Here is a 21,448-nt window from a genome sequence, read left to right as displayed (position 1 = left end):
ACACACACAATTCAGGCTTTTCCGTTATTTTTGGGCACTTACCCTATTTCGGGTATTTACTATATTACCAGAAATATAGAAGCAAACAAAGGCCTACTTAATTCCTGCTCCCAGCGTTTTCTTTTCTTTTTTTTTTTTTTTTTTTTTTGTCGGTCGTGGGGCTTGAACTCTGGGCCTGAGCGCTTCCCTCAGCTCTTCAGCTCAAGGCGAGCGCTCTACCACTTGAGCTACAGCGCCACTTCCGGTTTTCTGGTGGTTTATTGGGGATAGGAGTCTCACGGTCTCTCCTGCCTGGGCTGGCTTTGAACCGTGATCCTCAGATCTCAGCCTCCTGAGTAGCTAGGATGACAGGCGTGAGCCACCAGCGCCCGGCTTCCAGCGTTTTATTTTCTACAGTCCAAGCCAAGTGTCTAGGCCAAGGCCTGGTCTTGGGGGTGGCCAGCTCATGGCAAAGCTTATCTTGAAGCTGCCTTTGCATTGTAAACACTGTTTCAACTGGCGTTCTAGGTCAAAGATATTAATGAACATTTTCTCCAGATGCCTGATCCGCAGTTTAAATACCTGGGTGTGACCTTGCTCGCTGGGTGGAGGAGGCAGGAAGAAATTAAAGGCCTCCACCCCCACCCGGCTGCCCTGGCCCACACCTGACAGCACGGAGGGTGGGGAAAACCGGCGCTCGGCTCGCCGCAGGCCCCGCCCCCGGTCCAGGCCCCGCCCCTAGGCCAGGCCACGCCCCTGGCCAGGCCACGCCCCCGCTCTCCATAGTTACGGCGCTGTGGAGGCGGCGGCCATCTTGGCGGCGGAGCGATGAACGGGTCGAACCCGAAGACTGCGGCCGCAGGATCGGCGGCGGGGCCCGGGGGGCTGGTGACTGGCAAGGAGGATAAAAAGAAGACGGGCGGCGGCGTCCTGAACCGGCTGAAGGCGCGACGGCCGGCGCCCCATCCCGCGGCGGACGACGGCAGCGGGACCGCGGTCACGGAGCAGGAGCTGCTGGCGCTGGACGCCATCCGGCCCGAGCACGTCCTCCGCCTCGGCCGGGTCACCGAGAGTGAGTGCCAGGCGGCCGCGCCGCCCCCCGCGCGGGCCGGAGCCTCCCCGCCAGCCAGGGCCCCCCCGCACCCCGCCCCGCCCCGCCCCCGCCGCCCGCGGTTCCCGCCCAGCCCGGCTCCCCGCCGCCCGCCGCCGGGCCGCGGCCTCCTTACCTGCCGTCTCCGCCTCGCCCCGCGCCCGGCCCTCCCCGCCCGCTCGGGCCCCTTCCGCCTTCGGGTCCCGTGTGGCGCCTTTGTGTGCCAGGTGGGCTCGTCCTGCTTCAAACCGCTTGGCTGGGCCGCTTGGAACCAGTCTTAAAACTAAGAGAAAATTGTGGGTAAAGTTTCAGCGCGTGTACAAAACCTCACAGAGCACGTGAATTTCGCTCTTGACATTCTTTCCTAGTGAACGAAGAGTTGTGTCAGGGTCTCAGAAATGCAGTTCTTGCATAAAAGGCAAGAATTCTAACTTTTCCTTGATGCAAGGAAGGGTGAGAGGAAATGTATTGTGCACTCCGTGTTGACCCCTTTCTGCTTCCTCCTAAGCCAAGCCCTGATTTGACACTCACTCTCTTGCTGTTTTCCCTCAGGAGTTTGCAGTCACCTGCTTAGGCCTGGCTTGTCCTGCCAACCCCTCCTACCCTGTAGACTTCTAACGCTGCCTGCGTGAAGAATGCCAGGGTGTCTGCTGAATGCTTTACTCAGCTCAGGGCTGCTCAGGTGTATGTCAGGTGGCTGGAGTTTGGGGAATGTGGGTCTTGGTTTAGCCTGTGCCAGAGGGATTCCCAGACTTCTAAATTAGTCTTAATTTGTTTGGGATATACTGATAATCTTATTTTCCATCCCTGATCACTGTTTAGGTGGAGACAGTCCTTTGCATCTGTAGGGAGTCTTCAGTTCCATTGAAGTACATCTATTTCAGTCAAAAGCAGCCTCTGCAGCTTCTGGTTTCATTTGTTCAAGCTTTTTGTGTGTGTGTGTGTGTGTGTGTGTGTGTGTGTCCGTGTGTGTGTGTCCGTGTCCCCGTCTGTTCATCCATCCATCTGTCCATCCCAGAGCTTTTTTATTTAAGGTTAGCTACTCTACCACTTGAGCCACATTTCCACTTCTAGGTTTGTTTGTTTATTGGTGTTAATCCTGAGGATTGAACTCAGGACCTGGACACTGTCCCTGAGCTTTTTTGCTCAAGGCTAGCACTCTACCACTTGAGCCACAGCTCCATTTCTGGCTTTTTGGTGGTTAATTGGAGAATAAGAGTCTCATGGATTTTCCTACCCATGCTAGCTTCAAACTATGATCCTCAGATCTCAACCTCCTAAGTAGCTAAGATTACAGATATGAGCCATGGGTACTTGAGCTTCATTTAGGCTTTGAAAGCAAAGAATGTCCAGCACTTGACCTCTAACCTCATACTTATTCTCCTTGCTCCTTATACCAGGGGTGAATTAAGACCTCCTAATGCCCAGCCCATTAGCAGAGGGCCCTGAGGTCTCACTTGGGAGCTTGGGAGTGGTGCTGTTCCTGCAAAGCCCCATGTCTGAGATATATTACCTCTGGATTTTGTTAGTCTTCTTAACGTCCTCTCTGTTTTGTTCTGCAAGTTATTGAGTACTCTCCACAGTTGCAGAGCCAGTGTCAGCCTGTTTTACAATTACAGAACAATCAGGAGCATTCAAGTTTGCCATTTTACTAGACATAGCTTGTGAAACATGGAACAGTTAATACAAGGAAGCAACCTAAGACAAAAGTCAAAAGGATACTGTCATTGTAGAAAGCAATATAACATTTCCTATGGTGGTACTATATTAGCTCCTAGGCTCTTCTTTTGATCTTGTTGCCTGTATGAATGCCACATTGTGTGATTTTGTGTAGCTTTCAAACTAAGAATGGTTTTCACATTTTTAAGTGGTTGAACATTTTAGAGTCTCTTTGACAGGTGCTTATTGTGTAAACTTCATAGTTCAATGTCCATAGTTATTTTACTGGCAACAGTCCCACTCTTTTGCTCATTTGTTCATGTAGGCTTTGGGCAACAGTGAGAGTTGGGTAGTTTGATAGAGATCATGTGGCCACAAAGCCTAAATTATTTATAACCTGACCCTTTACAGAAAAGTTCACTGATCTGTTTTTTCATCTAATCAACAAACAAGCATTATATTTTCTGTTAGATTAGTATGTGTGTGTATGTATGCATGTATGGGTGCCTGCCAGTCCTGGCCTTGAACTTGGGGCCTCTGTGCTGTCACTGAGCTTTTGTGCTCAAGGCTACTATGCTACCACTTTGAGCTACAGCTCCACTTCTAGTTTTCTAAGGGTTAATTGGAGATAAGTCTCATAGATCTTCCTGTCTGGGCTGGCTTTGAACCTCAATCCTCAGATCTCAGCCTCCTGAGTAGCTAGTATTACAGACATGAGCCACCAGTGCTTGAGTAGTATATTTGTTTAAAAATAGATTTCTTAGCTGGCACCATGGCTCACACCTGTAATCCTAGCTACTCAGGAGGCTGAGATCTGAGGATTGCGGTTCAAAGCCAGTCTGGGCAGGAAAGTCTGTGAGACTTGTCTTCAATAAACCACAAGAAAACCAGAAGTGGTGCTGTGGCTCAAGTGGTAGAGCACTAGCCTTAAGCTGAAGAGCTGAGGGATAACATCTAGACCCAGAGTTCAAGCCCCATGACCAACAAAAAATAAATAAAATGGACTTCTTAAAAAAAAAAAAATCTTGTTATATCCACACCGATAATGATGAAGTTGTGTTTTCTAAGACATCCCCTTTTTCTGAATGTTTTCTGCTAATCTGTCATTCAAAGGTAGTCCTTTTTGTTTTGGTTTGGTTTTTGGTTGGTCATGGGGCTTGAACTCGGCCTGGACACTGTCTCTGAGCTCTTCAGCTCAAGGCCAGCACTCGAGCCACAGCGCCACTTCAGTTTTCTGGTTTATTCAAGATAAGCGTCTCATGGACTTTCTTGCCCAAACTGGCTTTGAATCCTGATCCTCAGATCTCAGCCTCAGCTAGGATTACAGGTGTGAGTCACCAGCCTTTTTCTTAGATCTTTTATAGTGTCCTTATAATTTTTGCCTATAGTATTTGGTGGGGAAGTCTGAAATTAAAGGAAAAATACCCACTTTTCTTCAGAACTTGAAAATTAGCCAGGTTGCTGGTGGCTCAGGCCACCTAGCTATTCAGGAGGCTGAGATCTCAGGATCATGGCTCAAAGCCAGCCTGCCAAGATAAGTTCATGAGACTGTCTCCACTTAAAAACATCAAAAAAGCTAGAAAGTAGAGCACTAGCCTTGAGCAAGAAAGCTTAGGGACAGTGCCCAGGTCCTGAGCTCAAGCCCTAGGACTTGCACCAAACAACAACAAAAAACAAAAAAGCAAAAACAAAAAAGCTGAGAAGGTGGCTCAGTGGTAGAGTGCTTGCCTTGCATGCCTGAGGCCTTGGGTTCAATTCCTCAGCACCACATAAGCAAAAAGAAAAAAGCCAGAAGTGGCGCTATGGCTCAGGTGGTAGAGCATTAGCCTTGAGCTGAAGAACTGAGGGGCAGTGCCCAGGCCCAGAGTTCAGGCCCCATGACCGGACCCCCCCCCCCCCCCAAAAAAAAAAAAGCCACTTGAGAAGTGATAATTTTGAGATATTAATGATTTTCTTTCTCATTTTCAGATTATTTATGTAAACCTGAAGACAACGTGTACAGTATTGACTTTACTCGTTTCAAAATTCGAGATTTGGAGACAGGAACAGTGCTTTTTGAGATTGCCAAACCTTGCATTTCAGGTAAGTCTCAATGTTAAAGGGCTCACTTGACAGTGTGAGCGAAATATTGAAAAGTCAAGTATTTGCCATTTCATCCCGGTTTTTGGATTTCACTGTGTCCTACTTCTGTGACCATATCCATGACCACTGTGACCTGGCCAGTCAACTGAGCTAGTTTGAAGCTATGTTAAGAGGCTTATGTTGGAGCTGGGAAGGTGGCTCAGTGGTAGACTGCTTGTCTTGCATGCATGAGGCCCTGGGTTCAATTCCTCAGCACCACATAAGAGAAAAAGCTGGAAGTGGCACTGTGGCTCAAGTGGTAGAGCGCTAGCCTTGAGCTGAAGAGCTGAGGACAGCGCCCAGGCCCAGAGTTCAGGCCCACGACCAACAAAAACAAAACAAAACAACAAAAACAAGATGTCTACTCTGTGCTGGTCACTGTGCATCTTCCTTGCACATCACCTGTGTAATTCTCAAGCCTCTGAGGAGTTATGATGTCCATTTTATGAAGAAGAAGCTGAGATCCACAATTTCCAAGTGATACTTTCCCTAAGACTGTTTTATTGTAGCATAGTGCCTCAGGAAAGAAATCCTGGAAATTAAGTTATAGTGAGGAACATTCATTAAGCCTTGATCCTCGGGAAGGGGATAGTGAGCTTTTTCATCCATCTTATTCATTTCTCAACAGTACGTTGGGTTTCCCATAAGTCCTGGTTTGGAGGTTGTGTGTGCGCGTGTGTGCACATGCATGCATGTATGCATGTGTATACCACAAAATTTTATTTTTAGACAAAAATCTTACTGCCGGGCACTGGTGGCTCACGCCTGTAATTGTAACTACTCAGGAGGCTGAGATCTGAGGATGTCGGTTCAAAGCCAGCCCAGGCAGGAAACTCAGACTCTTATCTCCAATAAACTATTAGAAAACCGGAAGTGGCACTGTGGCTCAAGTGGTAGAGTGCTCGCCTTGAGCTGAGGAGCATGGGGACAGTGCCCAAACCCAGAGTTCAAGCCCCACGACCAAAAAATAAATAAATAAATCTTACTGTGTAACCAAGATTGGCCTCAAGCTCATTCTCCTGCCTCAGCCTCCTGAACACTGAGAGTAAAACATATCCTATCATGTTTGGCTTGGATTATTTTGTGTGCTGGTGGTGGGGCTTCAACTCAGGCCCTTGCATTCTCCCTAAGCTTTTTTGCTCAAGATGCTCAGATACTTGAGCCACAGCTCCACTTCCAGCTTTTTTGTGATTAATTGAACACAAACATCTTATAGACCGTTCTACCTAGGCTGGCTTTGAACTGTGATCCTCAGATCTTAGTGTTCCTTTTTTTTTTTTCTCCAGGATTTCAGACAACATTTTCTCCTCCCTTTAGGTGATCAAAGATATGGCAGGGAATCCAAATGTTTCAATTAGAGCAAGAATCAAAGATTACCATCCTCTTAGTCATAAGGAATATTCCAGATTTTTGTGTATGTGTTCTAGTCCTAGGGCTTGAATTCAGGGTCTTAGGCGCTGTCTCTGAGCATTTGTGCTGAAGGTTAGTGTTCTACCACTTGAACTACTGCTGCACTTCTGGCTGTTTTGGTAGTTAATTTGAGATGAGTTTTATGGACTTAACTACCCAGGCTAGCTTCGAACTTTGATCCTGGTATCTCAGCCTCCTGAGTAGCTAGGATGATAGGGGTGAGTCACCTGCATGGCTTGCCAGATTTTTTTTCCATACCAATTGTGAACAGGGGACTTTTCTCTACAGCCCTGACTTTCCTCTGCTGCTCATTTCTGTTTGAAGATCACATCTTCCATTTTTGTCTCCTTGGCCTGTTTCTTGGCTGCTTCAGACCTGCTTCTTGCCACCTTTATCATCAGACATAGCACCTGCCACCTGCCATACTCTGCCTTCATACTTTCTACCTCCATGTCTTCCATATCCTGCACCACTGTACTCTGCCATTAAAAACACTACTTTGGATTTAATATCCAACATTATCTGGAAGAACAGAATCATGAACTCATCTACTTGGGGTTCTTTAAATTAGCCTTGAGTAGCCACTTCCTGTGCTTGTGATGCAGTTGCAGTGTCATTCATTTCTGTCTGACCACAAGTTTTTGTGCCACATTACTGGAGATTTAGCGCCCTCTGGTGTTAGTTACTAGAATACCAGCACAGATGTTCTCCATATCAGCCATGGTTGTCTGTAATTGTAAAAAAAATATTTTTTTGGTAAAGTTTTTCTCATTTGATTTCTACTCATTTAGCCTGAATATTTGGTAATGTAGGTATTATTATCCTAACAACTTTCCTGAACTGGGGGATATGGCTCAGTGGTAGAATACCCCACTTGAGTGAAGCTGTAGGTTCAGGCCCCAGGACTAAAAAAGAGCAAAATAAAAACAACTTTCCTGAGCAAGTCTCAGCTTAAGTCAATTCCAAAGCCAAGGCTAATCCCAGGACAAACCTCCACCCTGTATTTATGCTAACATGTCCAGTACAGACCAAAGCACCTAAAAGCTTAAACTTGTGGATGGTTATCTTTTTTTTGGGGGGGGCGGGGTCGGTCGTGGGGCTTGAACTCTGGGCCTGGGCACTGTCCCTGCGCTCTTCAGCTCAAGGCAAGGGCTCTACCGCTTAAGCCACAGCGCCACTTCCAGTTTTCTAGTGGTTTGTTAGAGATAAGAGTCTCATGGACTTTCCTACCCAGGCTGGCTTTGAACTGAGATCCTCAGATCTCAGCCTCCTGAGTAGCTAGGATTATAGGTGTGAGCCATCACACCTGGTTTTTGAATACTTACCTTGTATTGGGCGGTTTGGTCAGGGTCATTTAGCTTCCTGGGTCTTTGGTGGTCCCAATTCTAAGGTGCACATCCCAGTACCTAGGGCAGTCCAAGACCCCAAGTCTGCTAGAGGTGTGTGGATTTCAGTTAGATATCACAGTACAAACTCTGCCACCTCAAGTCAGCTACAGATGCTGTAAAGTTTCTGGGTTTTTATCCTCCCCAGTCTCCACAGTTGAGGATCTTGGTTCACTCATATCCTAACATGTTACTGCCTTCTTGAAGCACTTGTCCTGGTGAATTTGGATCACATTGGTGGAGCCAAAGCACTCAGCCTCTGAGTATGAACTTCTGTAAGGCTAGGATGTTGCAGATGTAACATCATACAGGCTGAGGTGCTGGATGCTAAAAGCACCCGTGTTCGGCTTCATCCTGGAGAAGTACCCGTCCTGAACACTGGAGCACTACCTCCCACTTCATCACCATTCTCTACTATGTTCCACAACTTTAACCCTCTGAGTTTAACAATAAACTAGACCAGAGCCCTGCATAAACCTTGTGGATCTGCATGTTGGTTTGTTGCACATCTGTTCCATGCTTTTCCAGGTGGTCAGAAGGCTGGGCCTGGAATAGCCAGGGTAGACACCAGTGCAAACAAGCACAGTCTCAGGGCTTGTATATCAGCAACTTCAGTTGAAGTTACACAATTATGTCCAGTTGTTTGTTGCCTGTCAGAAATGTGTATGCTTATTTGAAGGAATTTTTGGTTAGTGTCTAGCACTTCAACATCATCAACAGCAGACGTCGTCTATGATATAGACTGTGTCAGAGGCCTGCTACCTAGTTGTATTCAGGTTCCTTTTTTTTTTTTTGGGTCCGGTTGTGGGGCCCGAACTCTGGGCCTGGGTGCTGATCTTCAGCTCAAGGCTAGCGCTCTACCACTTGAACCACAGCGCCACTTCTGGCTTTTTTCTTTTTGCTTATGTGGTGCTGAGGAATTGAACCCAGGGCCTCGTGCATGCAAGGCAAGCGCTCTACCATTGAGCCATCTTTCCAGCCCCGTGTTCAGGGTTCTTTAGGATATTCCCAAGCCCCTAAATGGGATGCAGTGGTATACCATGGTAACTTATGCTTGAGTAGGCTTCCAGTCAGATGGCCCCACACTTTATGTATTATTTCGGGACTTGAAGCATGTTGCTTAACCTCTCTGAACTGAAGTTTCCTCTGTGAAATGGACTGCCACGAGGAGTCTGCACCATTGGCACAGAGCCCGGCATGATGCAGGTGCACAGTAAATAAGGGCTGTGCTCTCATCATGCTTTGTGGACTGATGGTACCCAAATGGTTTGCTGAAAGTTCTGTGTCTTCTTTCAGACCAAGAGGAAGATGAAGAGGAGGGTGCAGAGGTGGATATCAGCGCGGGGCGTTTCGTCCGCTATCAGTTCACACCAGCATTTCTCCGCCTCCGGACAGTTGGTGCCACGTGAGTACCATTATTTCCTGAGAGGACAAAGTTCTGCTTGATCACAGGGGTTGGTTGTAGAAGGAGGGAGACAGAATCAAGCTCACAGAGATGTATTTTGCAGGGTGGAGTTCACAGTGGGAGACAAACCTGTGTCAAATTTCCGGATGATTGAGCGACACTATTTCCGGGAACGCTTGCTGAAAAACTTTGACTTTGACTTCGGGTTCTGTATCCCCAGCAGTAGGAACACTTGTGAACATATCTATGAATTTCCACAGCTGTCTGAGGATGTCAGTACGTATCTCCTAACTTATACGTTGTAGTTTCTGAGGCTGGAAGGAATAAACCTCAAAACCCATCTGGTCAGTGCCTGACTTTAAAGAGGGTAGTAGTAGCATGTTGTATTCTCAGTTACCTGACCTACAGCTCCTCTATGGAGCAGCGAAGGAAAGGGAGTGCCTGAGAAAGGTCCAGGAGGCCAGGGACCATCCCTGGGCCTCAGCCAAAAATCTCTCCACTGTTAGGTCTTCCTTTGTAGCCTGGTTGTTGACCTTCGCTTTCTTCCATAGACTCAGATGAAAAACTTTATAGACTACTAGACTGCATAGACTTAAAGGGCTGTGGACCAAATCTCATTCCTAGCTGGATACAGGGTTGGTGAGATAACCCATTAGAAAAAATGAAGCAGGAACCAAGGGCTCTTGCAGGCCTGGGAGCAGGAGGAGGGAGATGGTGGAAGCATCTTAAGAGGAGTAGCACAGTTCATGCAGGCAGAACTGGGAGAGCTCCAGAAGGAAGAGACTGCTTTGCAGCTAGGAGAGCCAGAGAGAAAGAGTGGGATCATCAGTTCCTGGGACTTGAGTCTAGCTAGCTCTTCAGAACATTGATGCAAATGTGAACAGTGGCCATTGTTTGTGTTGTAGGGAAGGGTCCCCATCCACTGGCCAGTTTTCTATGAATCCCAAGTCCTTAAAGATGGCATGTTCCAGGTGAAGTGAGCACTGCCTGGTGTGGGATGGTCTTAATAATAGCATCTGCTTCCAGCTCAAGCCTCACCTCCCAGTTGGCCTGACCATGTAGATACTTGTAAGAAAAATTTACCCATGAAGCTAAATAAGCTGAAAGAGTTTGGAGGTTATGCTGGGTGCCAGTGGCTCACGCCTATAATCCTAGCTACTCAGGAGGCTGAGATATGAGGATCAAGGTTCAAAGCCAGGCCAGGCAGGAAAGTCCGTGAGACTCTTATCTCCAATAAGCCACAAGAAAACTGGAAGTGGCGCTGTGGCTCAAGGGGTAGAGCGCTTGCCTTGAGCTGAAGAGCTGAGGGACAGTGCCCAGGCCCTGAGTTCAAGCCCCATGACCGACCAAAAAAAAAAAAAAAAAGTTTGGAGGTTAATAGTCTATCTGAATGTAAACCAAGTAGCTTTGGCCAGGATGGACTGAAGGAACTTGAAAAATCAGCATCACTTTTTAAGATCAGTGGTGAGCTCAGAGCATTTTTTTGAGGAGTCAAGATGGCATAAGCAGTTAACTGATGAAAGTAGTGACTGCTAGTTCTCTTACTCTAGTACAGTAAAGGAGATATGGATAAATGGAACACTTAAAATTAGATCCCAAGGCAGTCAGCCCTCTTTTTTTTTTTGTCGTGAGGCCTGAACTCTGGACCTGTGCACTGTACCTCAGCTCTCCAGCTCAAGTCTAGCACTCTACCACTTGAGCCACAGCACCACTTCTAGCTTTTTCTGCTTATGTGGTGCTGAGGAATCAAACCTAGGGCCTCATGCATGCAAGGCAAGCGCTCTAGCCACCTTCCTACCCCCTGACCTCATTATTCTGGCAGAGGATAGTCACAATTTCCAGAAGTCCTGACCTGTGAAATTTGGAAGGAGTATTGTTTTTCCTATCTAGCTGGAACACATACCTAACTTGCTTTTTATTTTTTTCCCCCTTGACTTGCAGTTCGTCTGATGATTGAAAATCCTTATGAGACCCGTTCTGACAGCTTCTACTTTGTTGACAACAAGCTGATTATGCACAACAAGGCCGATTATGCCTATAATGGAGGCCAGTAACTGTTGAGGGAGTAGACAGGGGTCGCACTTTACTGTGGCCATGTGGTCCTAGCACAAGAAGGGAATTGCAGCTACTGTTTTGTCAACACCCGTTGGAGACTGGTCCAGGAAGCTATAGCCAGGGTGACAGTTTTCTGTGCTCCAAGAAAGTGCCAAGCAGCACTGTTTCTTCCCCAGGATTTCTCTTCCCTTTTCCCCCTGCCCCTTAGATCACAGAGCTATTATAGTAAAGGATTAGAGTAAGGCTCCTGGAATCCGGGTAAGAAGAGAAAAGTTTTGTTTCCCTGTAGTTCTAGTTGCCTGCTGGTTATCCTGACAAGCTGTCTCTAGACAAAGCTGCTGCTGGTAAAGTCTCTGGCTGGCCCTCTTCTGTGTACTTCCTCCACTTGCTTCCAGTGTTGCCGTCACTGGGGCCTGCCCTCAGCCTGCATATCGTCTCAGACACCCGGAAGAAACTTGAATGCAGCTGGAGAGAAGGTAGTGCAAGAGCTGAGGCACCAGGAGATGCTGGCAAACTGAAAAGCCTGTTTTGTGCAGAGGTGACCGATGTGTGTGACTTCACAGGATCCTCAGCCAGGCTGAGGTTTTAGCCTGGCAGTGCCTTCTACTTTCACTCCAGAGGACATAACGAGCTTGCTCTGCTCTGCTTCTCAGGTCTTGATTTTAGAACATCCCCTGAAGTAGAATGTGTCAGTTTTGATCATGGAACCTACTGTCGCTTGAGACCAGAGCAGGCCTCTTATATTTTGGATTTTTTATGTTTTCAGGCTGCTTTTGGGGAGTCTTTACAAGATGTCAGTGGCGGGTCCCAGCACCTGTGAAGTGTATTTAGAATTTATAATAGTATTAATTGCCTTCTTGGGTTAATCTGGCTCACATTGGTTGAAATACAGTTGCAAACCATCTGTTGTAAAGAGATGTAATATTTGGTACAGAGCAGAGCCTGGAGCTTTGGCTTTGGATAGGGATTTCCCTTTCTAACTGAAGTAGTCTCTAGAACCATCTGGTAGGTCAGATCTAAGTAACCCTTCGTGCTGTGGGCAGTTGTTTGAGGTGTTAGGAGAGGCCTGTTAGAACCGTATGTTCTCGGAACAGCTTCTGGTATTTCCTGTGGACTACGTGTGTCCTCAGATCCTCACTGGACAGATTCTCCCCTTCTCTGCTCCCTAGGTTATCCATGTGGATGGCTTTAGGTGCTGAGCCCAGATGTCATGACCCTCCATGTGACCAAAGTCCTGATTGAAAATTGTCTGCGGGTAGGGAGCAGATCTGAGGTTAGTCACAGTGAGGCATCTCAGTACCAGGGCTGTGCCCTAACATACTTAGGGAAAAACCCTGTGGGGCCAGGGAGGCTAAGCTGACACTTTGTCCCAACGCTCCTCTGCATTCTTCTAGGGCTTAGTGCTCTGTCTGGCCAGAGAATCAGAGCTGCCACATGCTGGCAGCATGAGGGAGAAAAGAGAAGCATCCTTTTGCCACTTTATCAGCAGTCTGGTGAAGCTCAGAACTGGAGTCAGCTCTAACCCCGGTGCCTTACATGTGATTCCATCTGTCTGCTTGCTGCTGGGCAAGGCCACAGTTCCATCATTCCTCCTTGCCTGCAGACAGACATCACTTCTGGCTCTTCTAATGGGATTTGTGTTCTCCCTTTGCAAGCTCTCTTCTCTGCGGCAGAAGCTCAGTTGGGACTTTCTGTAATTTGATATATAAAATACTACCTAGAGTGTGTTTTCCATATCTTCCCAGAGCTCTGCTTGGCAGTGTGTGTCTTGAAATCCATGAGGTATACATGAGTGGACTGTCTACTCACAGTGTTGACTTTTGCTAGGATGGAGGAGTTTGCACCCTGGCACTGTGAGTGGTACTCTACTCCTTCCCTGTGAGCTTGCCTTTGTCTTCACCAAGACCATTTCAAGTCCATCATGCCCAGCAACATGGGAATTTGCTATTCCTGCTGCCGAAGGCCCAGAGTTCTTTGTCTGGGCTCTGGTGTCCTGTGTCTAGCTGCTTGGGAATTTTTTTTTTTTTTCCTTTTTTGCCAGTCCTGGGGCTTGGACTCAGGGCCTGGGCACTGTCCCTGAGCTTCTTTTGCTCAAGGCTAGCATTCTACCACTTGAGCCACAGCACCACTTCCATCTTTTTTCTGTGTATGTGGTACCGAGGAATCAAACACAGGGCTTCACGCATGCTAGGCAGGCCCTCTACCACTATGCCACATTCCCAGCCCTTGGGAAATCTTGAGAAGCATTTTTTGCCACTGGGTGTTGGCTGGGATGATTTTGAAATTCAGGCTTTTGTGCCTAAATTAAATGATACTTTCTCTGAAAGTAACCAAACCAATCAGAAGTTAAATCAGGAGGGGCCATGTTGTCAAGATAACTGTTGATAGCAGTTATCTTGTGGGTCACATGACAGGGAAAACACATGCTGGCTGCTGGAGTGGACCAATAGCAGAGTTGTGCTTCTGGAGCTTCGTTCCAGCAGCCAGCAGGCCCACCACCCTCCACTGCCCCTTTGCCTTGAAATCTGGAGAGGTCCTCTCCTTTCCTGTATAGCCTTTGGGCTCCACTGCCCTACCAGCTTCTCCAAAGATGCTCCTGGTTTCACTCTGTGTTTTAAACTGTAGACATAGGAAATAACGGCTACACAGAGTTTGGAGCTGAAGTCAGTTGTCCTGTGTTAGCTCAGAGCTGTTGCTAGAGAAAGCATTCTTCAGGGCAGGCGCTTCCTAAGATTCCTTAGACTTGGGCATCTGATTTCCAGTGCCTGGGTACTGATTTGCAGATGTCCTGGGCTGACCGTAGACTGGAACCTGTTTCTGGACTGGATCTAATAATGCCGTGTCTAATGTGTAAGCTGGAAGAGGCCTGCCTGAATGGCTCTTGTTGTTTTGGCAGGCTCCCTCAGTACTTTTCTTTTCTCCTCCATAAAGTCACTTCCATCTGGTGGCCATTGTCACCATGACATCAGTGAGGTTTGGGCCTGGGCCTGGGACAAAGGGTGCCACTGCACCAGGTGTGGGACCTCACTGAGCATCCTGTTACACACATTCCCTAGCCTGGGCCATTGAGTGCAGGTGGATCCACCCTTGCTTTTACAAAGGATCATGTAAAGTCATTGAGGTTGTGAAAGTCTATTTTTCCCTGTAAATCTATTTTTTATAAATAGAAGAAACATCAATGACCTGATCTTCCATCTTCCCAAGATTCACATTCCAGTTTGTGTTGTCTTTGTGTCCAAAGTAACCTATGTGACTTTATTTGAGTAAAATGTTATTTTGTCACAAGAGACAGTAATAAATGATTTTCACAATATGTCTACCCTGTCTTCTGATTGGGCCAATCAAATTGTTGGAATTTAGGGGGTAGGGCAGGGTGGGACCCCAGAGTCTCTTCTCTTGTCCATTACATAGCCTTTATGGTGATTGAGCTAAGCTGGGTTTCTAAGGTGATTTGGGATCAGTGTTATGCTTTACATTTAATTCTTTGGGGCGTGGGGTAAGGATCAGTCATGGGACATGAACTTTGTGCTGGGTGTTGTCCCTGAGCTCTTTCATTCAAGCCAAATGCTTTGTTTGTTTTTGTTGGTCATGGGGCTTAAACTCTGAGCCTGGACGCTGTCCCTCAGCTCTTCAGCTCAAGGCTAGAGCTCTACCACTTGAGCCACAGCGCCACTTCTGGTTTTCTGGTGGTTTATTGGAGATAAGAGTCTCACAGCTTTTCTCCTTGAGTGGGCTTTGATGACAGGCATGAGCCACCAGAGCCTGGCTGTGCTACCACTTTGTAGCTTTTTTTTTTTTTTCCCCAGGGCTGAGGACCGAACCCAGGGCCTTGCATGCGCCGGGTGGGCCCCCTTCTGCTGGGCTAAACCCCCAGCCCCTGTGCTACAACTTTGAACCACAGCTTCACTTTGTTTTTTTCTGGTGATTAATTGGAGGTAAGAGTCTTAGGGACTTTGTTCCTTTGGCTGGCTTTGAACTACAGTCATCAGATCTCAGCGTCCTGAATGAATAACTGGGATTACAGGCATTAGCCACCAGTGCCTTGCATGTTTAATATTTTTGTTTGCCAGAGGGCTTTTAAGAGTTGAATATTTACATGATTTGTTTCAAAGGTAGGTATACTTACCTAAGATACGCAACAATGGGACCAACCAGGTGCTAATGATTCATGCCTGTAATCTTAGCTACTCAGGAGGCTGACATCTGAGGATTGTAGTTCAAAGCCAGCCCAAGGTGGAATGTCCAACTTAAATACAAAAAAGCCAGACGTGGAGCTGTGGCTCAAGTGGTAGAGTACAACCATACTACAACAAAGCTTGGGGGCGGGGGGGGGGGGGGGGGGGGGGGGGGGGGGGAAGGTGGCTCAGTGGTAGAGCGCTTGCCTTGCATGCATGAGGTCCTGGGTTCGATTCCTCAGCACCACATAAGCAGAAAAGAAAAGCCGGAAGTGGCGCTGTGGCTCAAGTGGTAGAGTGCTAGCCTTGAGCTGAAGAGCTGAGGGACAGCGCCCAGGCCCAGAGTTCAAGCCCCACGACCGAAAAAAAAAAAAGCTTATGGGGAGGCGAGGCCGGCCCGCGCCCGCCGGATCGCTCGCCTCCCGGCCGCCAGTGTGCAGGGCGGGAGGGGAAGAGGAAAGGGAAGGAGGGCTGGGAGCGGGCCGGGGAAAGGCCGCCCGCGCGCGCCCGGGAGGCGGGGAGGCTCCGCCCGCCGCAGGTGGAGGGCCGCCGGGGTGGTGGGTCTCGACCGCGCCATCACCGCCGCCACCTGGGCTCCGAGCCGCCTGGCCGCCCCGGGGGGCGCGGGCGCGGGGCGCCGGGGACCCGCAGACCCGCACGGACCCGGGCGCGGGGGCCGCCGCTCGCCCCTGGCGGAGCGCCGGCGGCGGGACGACAAGGGGGAAGAGCTGCGCGAGCGCCGCCAGCCGGGGGGCCGCGCCGGGCCCGGGCCGAGCGAAATAAACCAGAGCATCGTTCTTCAAGTGTTTAGAACTAGGACCTTGCAGTTGGCTGTGCTTAACTGGAGCTCTATCCGTCCTGTGTGCGGACAGTATAGGAGAAAGGACTTGTGTGTGTGTGCTGTTTCTCTTTGAGCATCAATCCTCCAAGGACTCTGGCCTCCAAATATCTCGACGTCCAGATATTGCATAATATAAGTTGGAGAGAGTCGAGCCTGCTGCCCACCTGCCTCCCACCTGCCTCCTCTGCTCAGGGACCCGGCTAGTCTTTTCACTGTGTTGGCCATAGGGATTGTATTTGCTGCTGCTGCTGCTGCTGCCGCCGCTGTCAGCGTTGCTGCCTCCACTGCTACTGCTGCTTCTCTCAGTCTTCTCCTGTTTTGGTAATGCGGAGTCTCCAGAAGAGGTAGGGTAGGCACAGAGACTTCCTGCCTTTCCTGCCACCACCCTCCTGCTGGTGCTCAGCAGGCAAGACTGCAGTCCTGTGACACACAGGAGCACTGGCTTTCTTTAAGTGCAGTGTTTGGCAGGTCTGGCATGCAGGTGAGTGGCAAGGTGGAGGCCAAGGAAGTGCATGCCTCACCAGGCCCGACAGGTCTTGGCCCAGGTCTTGCTGCTACTTTAGAATTCGGTAACTTATCTTGGAGCCAGACAGGGCTGATCAGACCTGGTCTGGGTCAAAGCCCAGGTAAGAGTCCATGACGTGCAGGATAGCTGGACCTGGCTGGGCTAGGACCCTCTGAATGGGGCTTCAGGAGGCTGCCTCTGTTTCCCTAAACCAAGGGTGGCACAACACTTGCCTCGCAGCAGGTGTCCTTTGAGGATCCAGTGTCATCAGATAGGCTAAGCTCTCTCAGACTTCAGGGGGAAAGCCTTTCAGTATGATAGACCTGCCCCTTAACACCTGGGCATCTGGGTTGGTTCCATAGCTTAACTATGGTGAATAATGCTGTGATAACATAGTTGTGCTGGTACCTTTAGTATGGCCTTGTATGTGATCCTTGTTTGGGTAAATGCCCCAAAGAGGGGTTGCTGGGTCATATGGAAGTGCTATGTGGAGTCTTTTGAGGAACCTCCATATTGCTTTCCCAAGTGGTTGAACAAGTTTACACTCCCACCAACAATGCAGTAGGATTTCCTGTTGGCCACAACCTGTCCAGCATCTGTTGTTACTAGATTTCTTGAGCATAGTCAGTCAAACTGGAGTGAGGTAGAATCTTAATGTTGTTTTGATTTGCATTTCTTTTATGGCTACAGAAGTTGAGCATTTCTTCATGTGTCTATTGGCCATTCTTATGTCCTCTTCAGAGAAGTTTCTCTTTAAGACTTTATCCAATTTGATAAGCAGGCAGTTGTTCCTTTGAGGATTTGTTGTGGGGGGATTTAGGTTTTTGAGTTCTAAGTATATTTTAGATGTGAGACCCTTGTCCATTGTATGGCAGTGAAGATTTTTCTCCCAGTCGGTGGGCTTTCTGTTGATCTTGCTAGCTATGTCCTTTGCCATGCAGAAGCTCTGCAGTTTCATGCAATCCCATTTTTCCAACCTTTCTTTGATTTGTTGTGCTTCTGGGTCTCTATTAAGAAAATTTTGGCCCATGCCAAGGAGCCCTAGAGTTTCTCCTATTGCTTCCTCTAATGTTTTCAGGGTGTCTGCTTTGACGTTGAGGGCTTGGATCCATTTGGAGTTGATTCTGGTGTAGGGGATATATAAGTCTCTAGATTTAGTTTTCTGCAGAGTGATTAACCAATTTTGCCAGCACCATTTACTGGAGAGGCTGTCTTTCTTATATTCTATTTTTTGGCTCCCTTATCAAAGATTAGGTGGCTATGGGTCTGCATGCTCATTTCTGGGTCTTTGTTGCTATTCCATTGGTCCTCAGGTCTGTTCTTGTGCCAGATTACTATGGCTTTGTAGTAGAGTTAGAAATTTGGTACTGGTTTTTTGTTTTTTTTTTTTTTTTGGGGGGGGGTCTGGTCGTGGGGCCTGAACTCTGGGTCTGGGTGCTGTCCCTCAGCTCTTCAGCTCAAGGCTAGCACTCTACCACTTGAGCCACAGCGCCACTTCCGGCTTTTTTCTTATGTGGCGCTGAGGAATCGAACCCAGGGCCTCATGCATGCAAGGCAAGTACTCTACCACTAAGCCACCTTCCCAGCCCAGAAATTTGGTACTGGTATTCCTCCAGCGCTGTTCTTGCTGCTAAGGATTGTTTATGCTATTCAGGGTCTTTTATTGTTCCATATAATTTCTTGGACTAGTTCTATTTCCATGAAAAATTAGGTTGGGTTATTGATAGGTATCACATCGAATATGTGCCTAGCCTTTGGAAGTATTGCCATTTTCACCATGTTAATCCTCCCAATCCAGTAGGATGGGAGGTTGTTCCACATCCTGATTTCTGCTTTGATTTCCTTTTTCAGATGTGTAAAGTTTCCATTGTAGAGGTCATTCACTTCTTAGTTACCTCCTAGGAATTTTATTTTTTGTGGGGCCATTACAAAAGGAGTAGCTTTCCTGATTTCATCCAAACTCTTCTCCTTGTTGGCATACAGAAAAGCCATTGCTTTTCTACCCTGCTACTTTGCCAAAGTTTTGAATCAGCTCAAGTATTTTGGAAGTGGAGTCGATCAGCTTCTTTGTCTTTCTGAAGAGTTTCTCTTGTATCCTCTGAGTATGTCTCTTGGTGAAATAGCTCCTCCATGTTGGCCAACTTTCTGAGACCCTTGGTGGAAACACTTAGAAGGGGGCTGAGGCAGCAGCTTTGTGGCATAGTATTTTCCTTTGGTTTGTGCCAGGAGTTGGGCTTGAACTTAGGGTCTTGTGCTTTCTCTTGGATTTAGTGGCTCATGACTAGCACTAGTCATTTGAGCCATAACCCCACCTCTGGTCTTTCTGCAGAATAAATGCGGATATGAGTGTCTCAAACTTTTCTGCTTGGCCTGCCTTTGAACCTCCACCCTCAGACTCTAGCATCCCAAGTAGTGGGATTTACAGGTGTGAGTGGCCAGCACCCTGTCTGTAATGTGTTCTTCTATCAGTCATGAGGTAGTGGATTGACCCTAGCACTGTTAATTTCTGGAACTCAATCTTGAGTTCTCTCTTCTGTAAAGATGGTTAACAGAAAGGATGTAGGTGAGTAACATGCCTGAGCTGTGAACATGCGTAGGTCTCTGTTCCTGTTACTGGAGTTTACCAACTATTGCACACTTCCAGGCCGAGTTAGGACAGCTGTTTTCTCTACCTAGAAGTTTCTTTATCCTTCTAAAAAAAAAAAAAAAAAGAGAAAGATTGCTGAGTGCTGGTATCTTACACTTGTAATTTTAGCAAGTCAGGAGGCTAAGATCTGAGGATATTAGTTCTATGCCAGCCAGGGTGTGAGACTGTTTTCTTGAAGTAAACACCAGTAAAGCCAGAAGTGGAGCCATGGCTTGCATGGTAGAGAAGTAGCCTAGAGAAAAAAGCCAAAAAACCCTCAAGGAGGCCAGAGGATCCCTGCTGAGAGCTGCTGGGGTTTTCTGCTTCAACAGTGCTTGAGGGGAACCAGGTGCTGGACCACAATTCTGGGTCACCTGCTCCAAGCCACCAACCTTGTGCCACCTCTTCACCGTGTCAACCTGCCCCGAGGCCTCTGTGGTCAGCCCAGTGCTAACCCATTGCTACTCCATCTCTCTTAACTGCTGCCCTGAGGACTGCAGTCTCCCGCCAGGTGTGCCTGAACTGCTACCAGGACTCAGAGGCCACCATCAACCACCAGATCCATCTGGAGCTCTACCCCGCCTATGTCTACCTGCCCATGTCTTGGGACTTTGGCCGAGATGGTGTGGCTCTGAAGAACTTTGCCAAGTACTTTTTTGCTAGTCTCATGAGAGAGAGAACATGCAGAGAAACGGATGAAGCTGCAGAACCAGAGAGGTGGCCGCATCTTCCTGTAGGAGATCTAGAAACCAGAGTGTGATGTCGGGGAAAGCGGGCTGAAATTGACGGAGTGTGCACCTCACTGGGAGAGAGTGTGAATCAGTCACTGCTGGAACTGCACGAACTGGCCACTGACAAAAATGATCCCCACTTGTGGGACTTCATTGAGACTCATTACCTGAGTGAGCAGGTGACGTCCATCAAAGAACTGGGTGACCATGGCAACAACTTGCACAGGAGGAAGCCCCAATCTGGCATGGCAGAATGTCTCTTTGACAAGCTCCCTCTGGGAGAAAGTGATGAGAGAGAAGCCTTGAGCTGACCCCCAAGCCACACATGACTTCCGGTCACAAAGGCAGTGCATGCATGTTGGCGATTATTATTACCTTTTCTATACATTTTACAAAACCTCCTAAGTTCTTTCAACTTGTACCATTTCGTCAAATAAAGGGATTTGGTACAAAGCAAACAAAAAGCTCAAGGAGAGTGTGCAGGCCCTGAATGTCAGCTCTAGGACTTGTACAAAAGAAAACCCAAAGAGAACACATCACCCCTAAACTAGGAGGAGAGTTCAAGGCTTCCTTTCTGATCTGAAAGCATCTCAGGTCTTTTTTGAGATACACTGTTAATTGGTTGCTACTCATGGAGTCACCTTGTCCTTGTCTTAGTGTTTAGAACTCAGGACCTTGCAGTTAGCTGTGCTTAATAGGTTCAACCATGTACTGCTGGAGTTCCTCCCTCAATCCCTCCTGTGTGGGGGCAGTATTGGAGAAAGGACTTATGTGTGTGCTGTTTCTCTTTGAGCATCAATCCTCCAAGGCCTCTGGCCTCTGAATAGCTCAGAGTACAGACAAGATCCACAAATTAGTGTCACTGTCACATTCTTGAACTCCCACCAAACATCAGTACCCAATGCAGAAATGAAGAGTACTCAGAACCTATATGATCAAGTTTTGAGAAAATCAATTTAATAAGCTTGGTGAGAAGCAAAAAAATATAGAAAAAATATTAAATATCATTTCCAATATGAAAAAAATTAAAGAAGTCTGTGGAGCTTGTTGGAGGTCGCAGCAGAGGCAGGAACCATTGTCTCTCCAGGCATGTTCAGGCGGAATGGCACCTGCTCCAGGCGAGCACCACAGCGATGTGTTTCCAGCCTTTCCATTGGAGCTGAAGGAAGAAAGGGAACTCAGGACTGAATTGTACAGGACAACACCTAACAAGTCACAATCCCTTTCTGAAAGTCTATCCCTTTAGCTCCTTTAGGCGGAGGCGCAGGCAGTGCATGCCTCACCAGGCCGGTCAGGTCTTGGCCCTGGTCTTGCTGCTGCTTTAGGATTTTATAGGTTGCCATGGAGGCAGACAGGGCTGCCCCAATCTGGTCTGGGTCAAAACCCAGGAAATAGGCCATGTTTAGAATGGCCGGATCTGGCTGGGCCAGGGCACTCTGGCTGGGGCGTGGTGAGCGTGCCTGTGT

The 21,448-nt window shown here is 48.0% G+C and overlaps 1 protein-coding gene and 1 pseudogene across 1 annotated transcript; both read left to right on the top strand.

The window, feature by feature from the left end:
- The first annotated feature begins 759 nt into the window (after positions 1 to 759).
- Unc119b (unc-119 lipid binding chaperone B) lies at positions 760 to 12,840 on the top strand. The gene is made up of 5 exons (XM_042669587.1): positions 760 to 1,051; positions 4,697 to 4,810; positions 8,941 to 9,049; positions 9,153 to 9,325; positions 10,991 to 12,840. The coding sequence occupies exons 1-5, from the start codon at positions 808 to 810 to the stop codon at positions 11,101 to 11,103; spliced, it is 753 nt and encodes a 250-aa protein (XP_042525521.1). The 5' UTR covers positions 760 to 807; the 3' UTR covers positions 11,104 to 12,840.
- Positions 12,315 to 20,293, top strand: LOC122099022 (annotated as a pseudogene).
- Positions 20,294 to 21,448: the final 1,155 nt, after the last annotated feature.

Source organism: Dipodomys spectabilis, unplaced genomic scaffold (assembly GCF_019054845.1).
Source record: "Dipodomys spectabilis isolate Male_0828 unplaced genomic scaffold, ASM1905484v1 ptg000499l, whole genome shotgun sequence".
Lineage (NCBI taxonomy): Eukaryota > Metazoa > Chordata > Mammalia > Rodentia > Heteromyidae > Dipodomys > Dipodomys spectabilis.
The sequence above is the reverse complement of the archived record's forward strand: the minus strand, read 5'-3'. Positions and strand labels throughout refer to the sequence as shown.

What these genes read in the sequence shown, in the direction of transcription:
- Unc119b (XM_042669587.1), top strand. Translation starts at nt 808, where the DNA reads ATGAACGGGTCGAACCCGAAGACTGCGGCCGCAGGATCGGCGGCGGGG. An exon ending in CCTCGGCCGGGTCACCGAGA is followed by an intron (nt 1,052 to 4,696) that starts GTGAGTGCCAGG and finishes TCTCATTTTCAG; the next exon opens with ATTATTTATGTAAACCTGAA. An exon ending in ACAGCTGTCTGAGGATGTCA is followed by an intron (nt 9,326 to 10,990) that starts GTACGTATCTCC and finishes CTTGACTTGCAG; the next exon opens with TTCGTCTGATGATTGAAAAT.